Source organism: Saccostrea echinata, unplaced genomic scaffold (genome assembly GCF_033153115.1).
Source record: "Saccostrea echinata isolate AGI-Se365-2 ecotype Australia unplaced genomic scaffold, CSIRO_AGI_Sech_v1 ptg000064l, whole genome shotgun sequence".
Lineage (NCBI taxonomy): Eukaryota > Metazoa > Mollusca > Bivalvia > Ostreida > Ostreidae > Saccostrea > Saccostrea echinata.
Window position 1 is genome coordinate 3,104,686 of NW_026889813.1, and position 13,283 is coordinate 3,117,968.

General features: G+C 32.6%; 1 protein-coding gene and 1 long non-coding RNA gene across 2 annotated transcripts; one reads left to right on the forward strand and one right to left on the reverse strand.

Annotated features, from left to right (window-relative positions):
- Positions 1 to 2,289: 2,289 nt before the first annotated feature.
- On the forward strand, positions 2,290 to 10,801 carry LOC133175848 (pancreatic triacylglycerol lipase-like). Its single transcript, XM_061310977.1, has 6 exons — positions 2,290 to 2,369; positions 2,675 to 2,979; positions 6,382 to 6,604; positions 7,307 to 7,423; positions 8,028 to 8,150; positions 10,249 to 10,801. Exons 1-6 carry the CDS (start codon positions 2,330 to 2,332, stop codon positions 10,659 to 10,661), a joined length of 1,221 nt encoding a protein of 406 aa, XP_061166961.1. The 5' UTR covers positions 2,290 to 2,329; the 3' UTR covers positions 10,662 to 10,801.
- A 1,641-nt stretch (positions 10,802 to 12,442) lies between these two features.
- On the reverse strand, positions 12,443 to 13,244 carry LOC133175904 (uncharacterized). Its single transcript, XR_009719346.1, has 2 exons — positions 13,178 to 13,244; positions 12,443 to 12,915 (listed from the first exon to the last, which is right to left on the reverse strand). It is a non-coding gene; the product is annotated as an uncharacterized LOC133175904 (long non-coding RNA).
- Positions 13,245 to 13,283: the final 39 nt, after the last annotated feature.

Below are 13,283 nucleotides of genomic sequence, written 5' to 3' on the forward strand. Positions count from 1 at the left end.
AAACCGAAATTAATACAGTAGGTAATTATAAGTGTGACCTTCACCCTAAAACTGAAAAACACCGATTGCTCTATTTTGGTGCGTGAGCTCGTCAACTTTAAAGGTGCTTGGACACAGATTTGAAGTTAATATTTTCTCAAATTTTCTGTATAATTTCATGACTTATATGTTGCTGTAGCATTTCATACTAAAATATAATAAAAATCTTATTTCATCTCGAAGTTATTAAAACTTCGAATTTCTGGACGCGTTGGATTGACACATCTTTGCGCTTTGACATATTTTAATTTTATTCTTAATACTTGAGAAAAGTGGCAATTTTGTTGTGTATAAATGAAAAATAGTAAAACTATAACCCAGAAATTTCAGAGTAGAAATGTTCGAAAGCAAAACCCACTCACAGTATTTTGTAAGTCTGTGCTCAGTGGTGTGTGCAGAATTTAAGAATTGAACACACCTGGTGAATCGTAAACATTAACGATAACAGAGCTCGAGCCCTGTTTACAAAAACAGTTTACGTTTCACGGGTGTGTTCAATTTGTTAAACTCTGTACACATCACATAGCACGGACTGACAATACTGGTGATTTGGTTTTGCTTTTAAACATTTCTACTCTGAATTTTCTGGATTATAGATGTAATATTTTTCATTAATACATAACAAAATCGCTTCTTTTCTTAAATATTAAGGATAAAGTTAAAATTTGTGTAAGTGCAAAGATGTGTTAATCAAACGCGTCCCGGAATTCGTAGTTCCAATAATTTCCAGATAAAATAAGTTTTTAATTATATTTTCGTGTGAAATGCTATTGCAATATATAAGTCGTGATATTATACAGAAAATTTGACAAAATATCAAGTTCAAATCTGTGTCTAAGCACCTTTAAGTCGTTATATATTACTCTCACCCGCTCACGTACACTGTATGCGTATATGCCTAATTTGTTTAGCATGTTCACCCCGTGGGAAAAAGTAGCCAGAGTTTGTCAAAACTTTCTTGCAAACATTCTCATTTACCGAATCGACTGGCGTCCTTAAACTCTATCTTTGTTTCCATCTAAAATCTGTGGGACTAACTGGATGGTATAGGGTTTTGAGGGCTTTGGAATCCTCTAACTAAACTAAGGGTTGCCCTGTCGGAAGGGTTGAATATTATCCCTATTAAAGAAAGATAGATGCACTGATGAACTCCATGCAGAGGAGAATCAAAGCTGTGACAGATGCACGCGGGAGATAATGAGAATTCTATTTTCACTTTTTTTGGGGGTGGGGGGTGGGGGGTGGGGGGTGCGGTACCTTCATATGAACTTCAATAACTCATGAATTATTAGTCAAAATCACAAAGATTTTAGTTCCTTGTTAAGTAAAGATAAGTTTAAAAGAATGATAACAATATTGAAAATGCTTCGTAAAAAGCTCAAATCTACTTAAAAGTTTACTATGCGTCTCTTTTTCCTTTCAGCATAGAAAAAAAGCATGCAATGATAAATACAAGGTAACAAGTAATTTGTGTGAAAATCTGAAGACTTATGATGTTGTATTTCTTGCATATCATTCTTGTTATGCGTACACATTTTGTTCTGATAACATCAATAATGTCTCAAAGAAGGTAAAGTAAGGATCGATCTAAGAGAGGTTTAGTAATACTATACAGGTAGCACCTACATGTATTTGACGTAAACGATATAGATTCAGATACATCGCTTATCATAAGTGTGATCTTAAGATTAATTTTAGAAGCTGAGAGACGAAGAGCTGGCTTCTTCGATTTGTACATACCTCGTCTGAGAGGTCCGGACTTTAAGTACTGTAATCCATGAATTGCATGCCACGTTTCTTGCAAAAGGAAACTAGAAATCGAAATCGTTATAAATCAAGAGAACAAATTTACATATTTTAGATATTGGCCGACGGAAAAAATGTGTCATTTTAGTACTCTTCAGATCGAAAATTTAAACAGAAAGTATTTAATGTATTTAGCTTTGTTTGTTGTTAAATGACCTTTATAATTCATTTCTCGAGGGGAAAACACAACATATGTAATGATGATGATTTGCATATTTTGAATTTGAAGCGCCATTTGTATTGCCTTAAGTTTGAAAACAATGTACTTGTTTTTATTCTTAAAAGATTATTCCTGATAATATCAGATCCAGGTGTAGGAACAGCAAAGATTTAAATTTTAGTTTTTCACGTATGTATACATGTAAACCCTAGAGAATAAATAATGTGTTATCAAAGAAATTACAGAGGATGGTCTGTGTTATGCTCATAAATTTTACAAAATTTCTCAAATAAAACAGTTATAATTTCTTGTAAAATCCTTAAAATGTGGTACGGTAAATTTTGGTGGACTTACAGTGCTTTGCGTGAGTAAAATTATTTCATTAATTAATTAATTGATATACTTTTAAAAATTGCCAATGATTAAAGTTCACTTTATTTTGATTTAAAAAAATGAATTTAAAAATTAATAAGAAATTTAATTTTAAAATTGAATAAGTCATTTTCAAACAACACATACGTATTTTAGCAGCTTAAATAGATGTTTTTTTTTTTTTTTTTTTTTTTTTTTTCAAAATGTCTTTGTCAGATGTCTTTTGAGCTGTTTAATTTATGGGGGATAAAGTTCGAGAATTACAAGTGTATTAAAGAAACTGATCTTTTGAAATAGGTCTTATATTCCCGGATGTATGTTATAAAAACGACAAAATAGGATGTTACAATAAAGAAGAACCATTTGCACACTTTGATATCCTGCCGAATTCCCCTGGAAAACATGGTATGAATGTCAATTTCAAACTGTACAGACGGTTTGATAACGAAGTACCAGAACTGCTGAACGGCATACTTTTGGATGAGAAAAGGACTTCCACTCATTATGATCCTGGAAAGAAAATAGTTTTCCTTATTCATGGGTTTAACGACAATGGAGAAAATGCATGGATTTTAAAGATGAAGGAGAACATCTTGCAAAAGGTTAGAATTCACATGATACTTTTGTATACATGACTGCAGACTTGAACACCAAAGCTAGGATCAATTTTTCTGACAAATATCTTTGTTTGTACTACTAATTGTACGAATTCGAGTGCAGTCTTTCTGTTTAATGAACCAATTCATTTTGAAATTTATTATATAGGCATCAAAGCGCATGTTTTTAAAGATAAATCTAATAATATTAACAATACAGTTTTTATATTTGCCTGTAAGTGAGGGATAGTTAAAGTAAAATACAAATGAATTTCCATTAAAATAAAACAAAGGTTAACACCAAAGAGTAAAAAAGTAAGAGTATGGTCAATGCATTTAGAAATGGGTAAATTTGTTTAGTATTCATTTGTGAAAAAAATGAATTTCTGCAAACACAAAAAATGTTTAAGAACTGCATTTCCATATGAATGCAAAGACTACATCAATAATGTAGGAAATCTTTCAAGCCCGCAGTGTACCAATGTGAATATGATTATTTTTTTAATAGAACACCAAGACGTAAGCGCAATCATGGACATCGTTCATTCAATAAGCCATATATACATGATGTTTCATTTGATTCGCTATAATTCCTTTTCGTCAATAAGCAATTAGGTCTACATCACAGTAGGTCTACATCACACTAAACCTCGCACTAACCTTTCCTCTGTGCCCTTGAAACTGTTGGAGAGAGAGAGAGAGAGAGAGAGAGAGAGAGAGAGAGAGAGAGAGAATGAGTGTGTGTGTGTTGGCATTTTAACATATTTCGATTCCATCTAATAACATATTTCAATAAAACAATTTATTCCATTTGAAACTTAAAAGACATATCCTTCCGTTTTCAGTAGACCAAAAGTAATTAAAGAACTGGAAAGACTACATAAAAATATGTTTTGGTTCCAGCTGACAAAGCTTGTACATGTAACCTATATACTTTGTTGTAAGATTTTCATTATTTCAACTGCATTTTAGAAGACCTCGGTATTAATTCTACATCTGGTAATCCAACGAATTCTAAGATTTCCCTTTCAAAAGATAAAATTCCTCAAATTTACCTGTCTGTTTTATGCTTTTAAAATTCTAATCAATGGAAGTGAATGTGATTTACTGTAACTATACTGGATTCCAAAATTCCACACAAAATCCTTACAAACCAAGACACATTGCAGGGTCCAGTAAATTTTCATCCAAACTTTATCCTCACTCCTCATCAAAACATTTACTGATGTAAAGGAAAAACATCAGACTATTGTACAACTACATATTCAAGAAGTGGTGTAAATCAAATTTGGATTCTTAAAATAAAACTCCCCAGTACTTTTGGAAAATTCAAAATCTCAAAACTTTTCAAACACCAAATGAATCATAACATATGTTTTATATATATATATATATATATATATATATATATATATATATATATATATATATATATATATATATATATATATATATATATATATTTTTATATATATATATATATATATAATTTAAGGATGTCAATTTTGTCCATAATTCATATTCGAATACTCAATGAAAGTATTCGAATATATTCGAATATTCGATAAAATAAATAGATTCTGGTTTATTTTACATGTAAATATGCATATCCTACTCTCATGAAAAGTTTAAAGTAGGTAATCTTATATTGGAAGTAAAAATGTATGAAGAGTTTTGTAGTTGTACAATAAGGAATTCCATTTGATATTTGTCAATGTTTGAAATAAATAACTGATTTAAATGTAGAAAAGTATAATTTTAGCAAATGATACATGTGTATTTATAGTAGTTCCAACTGAGGAACCAGTCATCTTACCAAAGGCAGGATAGTCGTATACTGTTTAGATTTCAATACGTGTAATTCATTATAATTATCAGCCTAGTAAGAGATATGATTATAATCTTTGACACAATGTTTTTAGAATATAAACAAATTTTCCATAGACAATTTTCCTAGGTAATTAACTAATTTCCCGATAATGAATATAAAATTCAGGATTAAGTACAACCCGAGAGAATCAAGTAATTTAAACATTTATTTCTGAAATTGAGCCCTTTACAATATTAATTACAAACATTCATTCAATGATCAATTAAATTTGTTTTGATAAGTATACTCTTCAGGTCTTTTAGACATTCTAAGAAGGTTTTAATTTTGTTGTCCTTGATTCTAGATCCGATCGTATTTAACTAAAATTAAAAAAAAAAAAAACTATGAAAGTACGTTTTGTATTATACATAAAACATTATTTTATAATTTTTTAAACCTTACTCAAAACAAAATAATGTAGTAGATCTATAAGATAAGAAAGTATAGATCGAAATTGATCGCTAGTAAATGAAACAGGAAGAAGTCCAGCAGCGTTCTAATAAAAAATTATTAATCACAGTACTTCTTTTTATGAAATCTGAAAAACACCGAATATTCGAATCTTAAATTCATATTCGAATATCAACTCATCGAATGAATATTCGAATGTTCGAATATTCGTTGACATCCCTAATATATATATATATATATATATATATATATATATATATATATATATATATATATATATATATATATATATATATATATATATATATATATATATATAAAATTTTCTATGCTTTATACGACCATTCTTCATTCTTCAAGACAAAATAAAGAACAGGAATTTGACATCATAAACAACTGCTTCCTCAATATAAATGGGCCTCGCAAATTTTCACATTTTGATTTGGTTATCTTGAAAATTATTTTGTTAAAAATCATTCTGATTCCACATGCAAGTACTCTAAAGTTTATATTACAAAAGATGCTCCTATGAGTTCCTCATAGGAAATAACTTTCGTATCTTTCGAGACCAGGTCTTCCAATAATTTGAAATTCTGATGGTTGTTAATTATTCCCTTTTATCAACCGACCTGTTTTTATATTCTTAGGAAGCAAAATTTACTCAAAAATTTCAAAAATTTTTAGGTCGTTATAACGACATTGTTTGTAAATACAACTTATCCTTGGGTCGTATCTTGTCTGACATGTTTGATGTAATTTGTTTAACCATTGCTTTTATACTAAATTTGACTACTGAGGACTCCGTATAAACCTGATCAATACATAGGGTTCACACGGCGGGGTTGGACAGCTTACTCTTCCTAGGCACCTGGTCCCACCTGTGGTGTTTCCAGGGCTCCATTATTTGGCCTTGTTCACGATATGTTTTGTTTACTGGATTTATAAAATTGACCACTGTTCCTTATCTTCAAATTTTAGATTATATAAAGACTAATTATAGAACTTAAACGGGACACAGAAGAAAACGTCACTGTAGCGCGAAGACCCTTTTATTTCTAGTGCAAGATAATAGAACACGTCCCACAATAATGCTGTTTGTTTAAAATTATATTTTTCTTCTCACAAAGGAGGACATCAATGTTGTGATTGTTGACTGGGGTAAAGGAGCAAAACATTTGAATTATATGATTGCTGCCTCAAATACAAGAACTGTAGGAGCCTACTTAGGTCGCCTGATATCCACTATGGTACCTGATCTATCAATGGTTCACATCATAGGACACAGTTTAGGAGCACAGATAGCAGGATTTGCTGGAGCCTGGACAAGAGGAAAGATAGGACATATTACAGGTTAAGAAATTCTTGTCTGCCCAAGTAAGCAATTTGATTTTCATATTCAAAGCTTGTTTGGTAATTATGAAAGTGTTTTCCCCTCCCCAAATCAATCTTTCTGCATTTTCGTTCCTTCAAACTAACAAAAATATGCATTAGCTTTATATTTCATCTCTGGTCCTGCTGCAGTATTTCTAGTGGTTTAGTAACTTTATTGGAGATATTTAAATCTAGTATCCATGTATTTATCATGAAATAATTCAAATAAATGAAATTTGTTTTGGCTATACTCTGTGATTTATACAAGTAATGTAACATTGACAATTCCAATGAATAATTACTGACGAAATATATCGTCTGAATATCTTAATTATTTGAGATTTGCTTTGACACTAGTACTAGCCACGTTATCTGGCTAAATAGAAGGTCTGGTTTGTGCAAAATATGAACAAATATTGGAGAGATTATTTAAAAATGCTATCTGTCATAACATATGAAAGAAAAATAGCTTTTTCATGTGCAGGAAAATAACTCTTTTTTCAGTTTGTATTGCTTTTTTCTATTAAATAACACCACGAAACCACCTTTATTAACATAAACTTGAAAGAAAAATCCTTATTGATTTTTCCAACCTTTTTGTTTCAAATAAATTCATCATCAATCAAGGCTAGTGAAACATATATTCCCTTTAAGCTTTTATAAGCATATGGTTTTCTATAGGACTTGACCCAGCAGGACCCCTGTTTGATAAATACCATCCCAAGGCTAGACTTGACGCCAATGACGCTAGTTTCGTGGACGTCATTCACACCGATACAGGGGGAGCGTTCAATTTAGGTAGGTGTTGAATGGAAAGCTTTGCCATTTCACCGTATGATATTTTGTTGTATTCTAGCGGCTTTTGAGGGTGGCAATTATTATTTGTTTTATTCAGACTTGGAATCAATAACGACCGTGTATTAGGAGTCACAACCGGTCATGATTATAGATAGACATATTCTTTGATTTATTTTTCTGATACAAATTACAGCGATTGCGTGTTATCGAGGTATGGAGAATAGAGTTTATCGTTTGTTTTTTCCAATCAGGCAACTGTCAGCTTTATGAGTTACTTATCAATAGCGTTTGTTTGCTCCTTTGGAAAAGTCAGACATTGCCCTGGAGGAATGATCTTAAGTCGAGAACACAAGGAGTATAAAATAAATATGTCTGTAACTCTAAAAACAAACCCATTGATTTTGACACTGATTTAAACATAACACAAATTTTGTATATAATTTTTGTTTGGAAAAAAATAAACGTACACTAGTTACTGACTGAATACATGCAACGGATACAGTATTCTTTAAGGCATTTTCAAATTTATAAAATGAATTCTCTCATAAAGTTTTCTAGAACATTTTTCGATTTTGAATACAATATTTAAAGTTTTGATACACAGGTCTTGGGATGAATAACCACTGTGGGGACATTGACTTTTTCCCAAATGGTGGAGAGGTGCAACCCGGATGTAACCAGTCCGCTCTGAGGATCGCTGACACCTTAATCAAGTTTAGAGTTGAAGGTATGTAGTCGCCACCTATTGGAATAATATAAAATCTTTTTACGATATTTTAACGTCAGTTGGTGACTAAAACTGTACCTATTAACTATTTATTTGATTTATTTTTGGCATTTGATTAACGAAATTATACCTCCTTCGGAAAAGAAGTCAACACTGAAAACTAATTCAACCAAAAAGTGGCGATTTTGAAGTTTCATAATACTGTACGTGTACATAAGTTGGCGTATTCAACATTTAGCGCAATCACTAGGTATGGAGTTGTTTGAGAAATCATGAATTAGTGCTATACATGTCCTTGCCGTACATTGTATTTATAAATGATTTCTTAGCGGTATTCATGAATTAGCGCATCGTTGTCTGCGCCAAAGCCGCTAAAATATGAAGCCCGTTTTTAGCTCACCTGAGCTGAAAGCTCAAGTGAGCTTTTCTGATCACCCGTTGTCCGTCGTCCGTCCGTCCGTCCGTCCGTCCGTCTGTCTGTCCGTCCGTCCGTCTGTAAACTTTTCACATTTTCAACTTCTTCTCAAGAACCACTGGGCCAATTTTAACCAAACTTGGTACAAAGCATCCTTGGGTGAAGGGGAGTTTAAATTGTTAAAATAAAGGGCCAAGCCCCCTTCCAAGGGGAGATAATCAAGAAAAGACAAAAATAGGGTTGGGTCATTAAAAAATCTTCTTCTCAAGAACCACTTGGCCAGAAAAACTGAAACTTATGTGAAAGCATCCTGGGGTAGTGTAGATTCTAAATTGTTAAAATCATGACCCCCGGGGGTAGGGCGGGGCCACAATAGGGAATCCAAGTTTTACATTGAAAAATGTAGAAAAAATCTTTAAAAATCTTGTTCTCAAGAACCACTGGGCCAGAAAAGCTGAAACTTATGTGGAAGCATCCTGGGGTAGTGTAGATTCTAAATTGTTAAAAGCATGACCCCCGGGGGTAGGGCGGGGCCACAATAGGGAATCCAAGTTTTACATTGAAAAATGTAGAAAAAATCTTTAAAAATCTTCTTCTCAAGAACCACTGGGCCAGAAAAGCTGAAACTTATGTGGAAGCATCCTGGGGTAGTGTAGATTCTAAATTGTTAAAATCATGACCCCCGGGGGTAGGGCGGGGCCACAATAGGGAATCCAAGTTTTACATTGAAAAATGTAGAAAAAAATCTTTAAAAATCTTCTTCTCAAGAACCACTGGGCCAGAAAAGCTGAAACTTATGTGGAAGCATCCTGGGGTAGTGTAGATTCTAAATTGTAAAAACCATGACCCCCAGGGGTAGGGCGGGGCCACAATAGGGAATCCAAGTTTTACATTGAAATATGTAGAAAATATCTTTAAAAATCTTCTTCTCAAGAACCACTGGGCCAGAAAAGCTGAAACTTATGTGGAAGCATCCTTGGGTAGTGTAGATTCTAAATTGTTCAAATCATGACCCCTGGGGTAGGGCGGGGCCACAATAGGGAATCCAAGTTTTACATTGAAATATGTAGAAAAAATCTTTAAAAATCTTGTTCTCAAGAACCACTGGGCCAGAAAAGCTGAAACTTATGTGGAAGCATCCTGGGGTAGTGTAGATTCTAAATTAATAAAACCATGACCCCCAGGGGTAGGGCGGGGCCACAATAGGGAATCCAAGTTTTACATTGAAATATGTAGAAAATATCTTTAAAAATCTTCTTCTCAAGAACCACTGGGCCAGAAAAGCTGAAACTTATGTGGAAGCATCCTGGGGTAGTGTAGATTCTAAATTGTTCAAATCATGACCCCTGGGGTAGGGCGGGGCCACAATAGGTATCACAAGGGGGAAATCGGGTGAAAAACAGCAAGGCCAAAGTTACTCAGGTGAGCGTTGTGGCCCATGGGCCTCTTGTTTAAGTACACATACGGTTCAATTTTGAATAAATTGGAAAATTTTCATTTAAAAGCCTTGACAAATGTACTCTGAGTGTAACAATACCTTAAAGAATAATGATTTTATTAGTAGTTATTTATCCAGATCCTATTAAAAACATGTGGTATACTATATCTAAATGTGTAGAATATACGAATCAACAAATTAAGCATGGAAAGCCAAAAGTCTATTGCTCTCTGTTTTTTTTCCAGATGCACAAAGACTTTTTCCCTGCAGTCATGAGCGTTCCATTCAACTCTACATAGAATCCATTTTATCTGAATGCAAATTTTTATTGTGTTCCTGCACAAAGGACGCTTTCTTTAATGAACTTTGTACCCAAGATAATTGTACTCACATGGGATATGATGTTGATCAAAGGTTTCGCGGAGAGTTTTACGGATACACCCAAGCGCATGCGCCTTACTGTATCACTGAAAAAACGTTGATATCTTCTTCAGAAGATCAAGGAAGGCTATTCAATACAACAGCAACACCAACTGAATTAGAAATTCTGGAGGCCCTGGTCAATACAACGCAGTCCCTTAATGGAAATGTGACAGAAAACACACTAACTGAACAAAGCGGAACGATTCAAAGTAATTTGACCATTGTAGATGAATGATTGGTGGAATTTTATTGATAATTGAACCATTATCCTAAAAGTAATTTATAATGATGCATCTTATCAATGTCGTTTTTTGAAAATTGTCTTTCTTTGTATACAGTAATGAAAGTATGATACACGTTGATATTAAAGTGATATGATCGGTCACTTTGTGTATATTCGAGAATAAAACTGTATTTTCTTCTTGGTCAAAGTTATGATGATTTTGTTTTAAAACAAATTTTCAAATCCTCAGATCACATGCAAAATGAGAAAATAAGTTAATCAAAATATAGGCTGGAGAACTCAATAGTTCTTGCCATAAATGGGGTCAAAATAAAATGTACCACTATTACAGAAAAAAATCTATTTGAATGGAATACAGAATCGTTTTCATGAGGCACAAAATCGTAGTTGTTAAGTTTCGTATATCTCTCTGAATGGTGTCAAGTGTAGTTATTTGAGTTTTTTAATTATTATTATTAATAGAATCAGTTAACTGACATGATCGTATGATGATGATGATGATGATGATGATATATATATATATATATATATATATATATATATATATATATATATATATATATATATATATATATATATTTCATTGCTTATTCTTTAAAAAGTGTACAGAAGAGATTTTTAAACAAAATATTTATCAAACTGTAATAATGATTTTATGAGAAAGTTTGTACATGCTAGACGTCATAACTTTTTCATTTCATATGATGAATACCAGCATTTAGTAAATCGAAGGAACCCCGAGACCACTCGCATCCAAAGCGAGAATCATACCCCTAGACCAACGAGGCGCTTGACTTTGAAACAAACCAAATGCAAACAGCAGGTCACAATTACATGTATATATTCACATTCGATATTGTCAAAATTTTACACAACACATATTGTTTAATTTAGCCTTTACTAAACAGATATAATATATGTAATTAGAATATAAAGTCCGCCGACAACCTGTAATAACTCTCCACATGCTCCTGTGCTAAAAATAGTACCACGCGACTTTATATACAATCGTAGTAACTCTAAAATTTTGAGCGTAATCAATGCCAACAAATTTCCAATTGACTTTTTAAAAAATTGAACAAAATTTAAAAAAAAACGGGGCGGAAATTTGAGAGGAGCGGGCGGGACCATAGGGAGTTATGGTATAAAATTTCATTGCAAAAGCTCAGAAACGTCTTGAGATATCACCTGGAAACGAAAGTGTTACACACAGAATGTATGGATTTACGATCTTGGCCTTTGATCTTTTGACCTCAAAACGAATAGGGGCCTTTTTTAAGCCACAGGGAGTTGATACGTAAAATTTCATTGCAAAAGCTCAAAGGCTTCTCGAGATATCGTGCGGAAACGAAATTGTAAAAACAGACAGAATTTATGACCTTGACCTTTGATGTTTTGACCTCAAAATCAATAGGGGTCTTCTTTAGGTCATAGAGAGTTGTTACGTAAAATTTTATTGCGAAGGTGTCCCGAGATATTGCGGAGAAACAAAAGTGTTACAAACAGACAGAAATACAGAGAGACGAACAGACAGACAGACAGACCCAAATTAATATCTCCCACTTTCATTGAAAGAGGAACCGATATTAACCATTTTCATATCTAAAAAATTGTTTCAGACAACGTACTTCTATCGTTTTTTATGATCTCCCGCGGACATGCACGTGGAGGTTGTTCACCGATTTCCTTAATTAATATTCATAAAACGGCAGCAAATTCCTATATGCTGACATTGCTTTCTTAATTATTACAACGAATAAATAATGAAGATCTTTTAAAACTTGTTATTTTTTTTTATTACAAAACATACATCTCAAATCATTAAATTTTTTTCCACATAAAATTGGTTTTAACATTGCTTTGTATAGCTTTTAAAATTCTCTTATTCTAATGTACATTTATGCTATTTAATCAAATATCCATTTTCTCTCTCTCGCAACATTCATAACTTACAATATTTCAAAAATATACAGAATTCTCTATACAGTCAAAAGAGTAAACTTAACATATATCTACTTCACTTGGGGAAGTTAAAGTTTAAGTCTTCACCCTTCTTCTCAATCCACTTTGGCATATAGGAAGTCAGTGATTTTCCCCCTACAAATCGGGCACGTTATTATCGCTGGAGCACAGTCAGAACAACATACAAAGTGTCCACACGGTAGTAACACACAGGACACATAGGCGTCCAGACAAACCTTACACAGGGTCAGTTCTTGTAAGGTTCTTTTCTCTTCTAATAAATCTGAAGATAAAGTTCATTCAGTTTTCAGTAATTTACTATATTCATCAGACGTATTTGTGCGGGTTTGACCAAAGGATTAAATTTATTGTGTTATTGTACATTTGAACAAAAAAAACCTTGTCCGTTCGCTTCTATGGGTGACACATTTAGGCAATATTTGACCTTGTAAACAAGATGTCGCATATTGTAAAACCGAAACTAAACAACAAAATCGAATATCTATTTTACAAAATATTATGTTTAAGTATCTAATTTAAATTACCTTCTTTAACTAGTATATCCATTTTACTTGTGAAAATACAGAATTAATGTAGAAATACGGGAATCTTGTACTTGAAAGGGGATTTTTAATGGAAAATCCAGCAAGT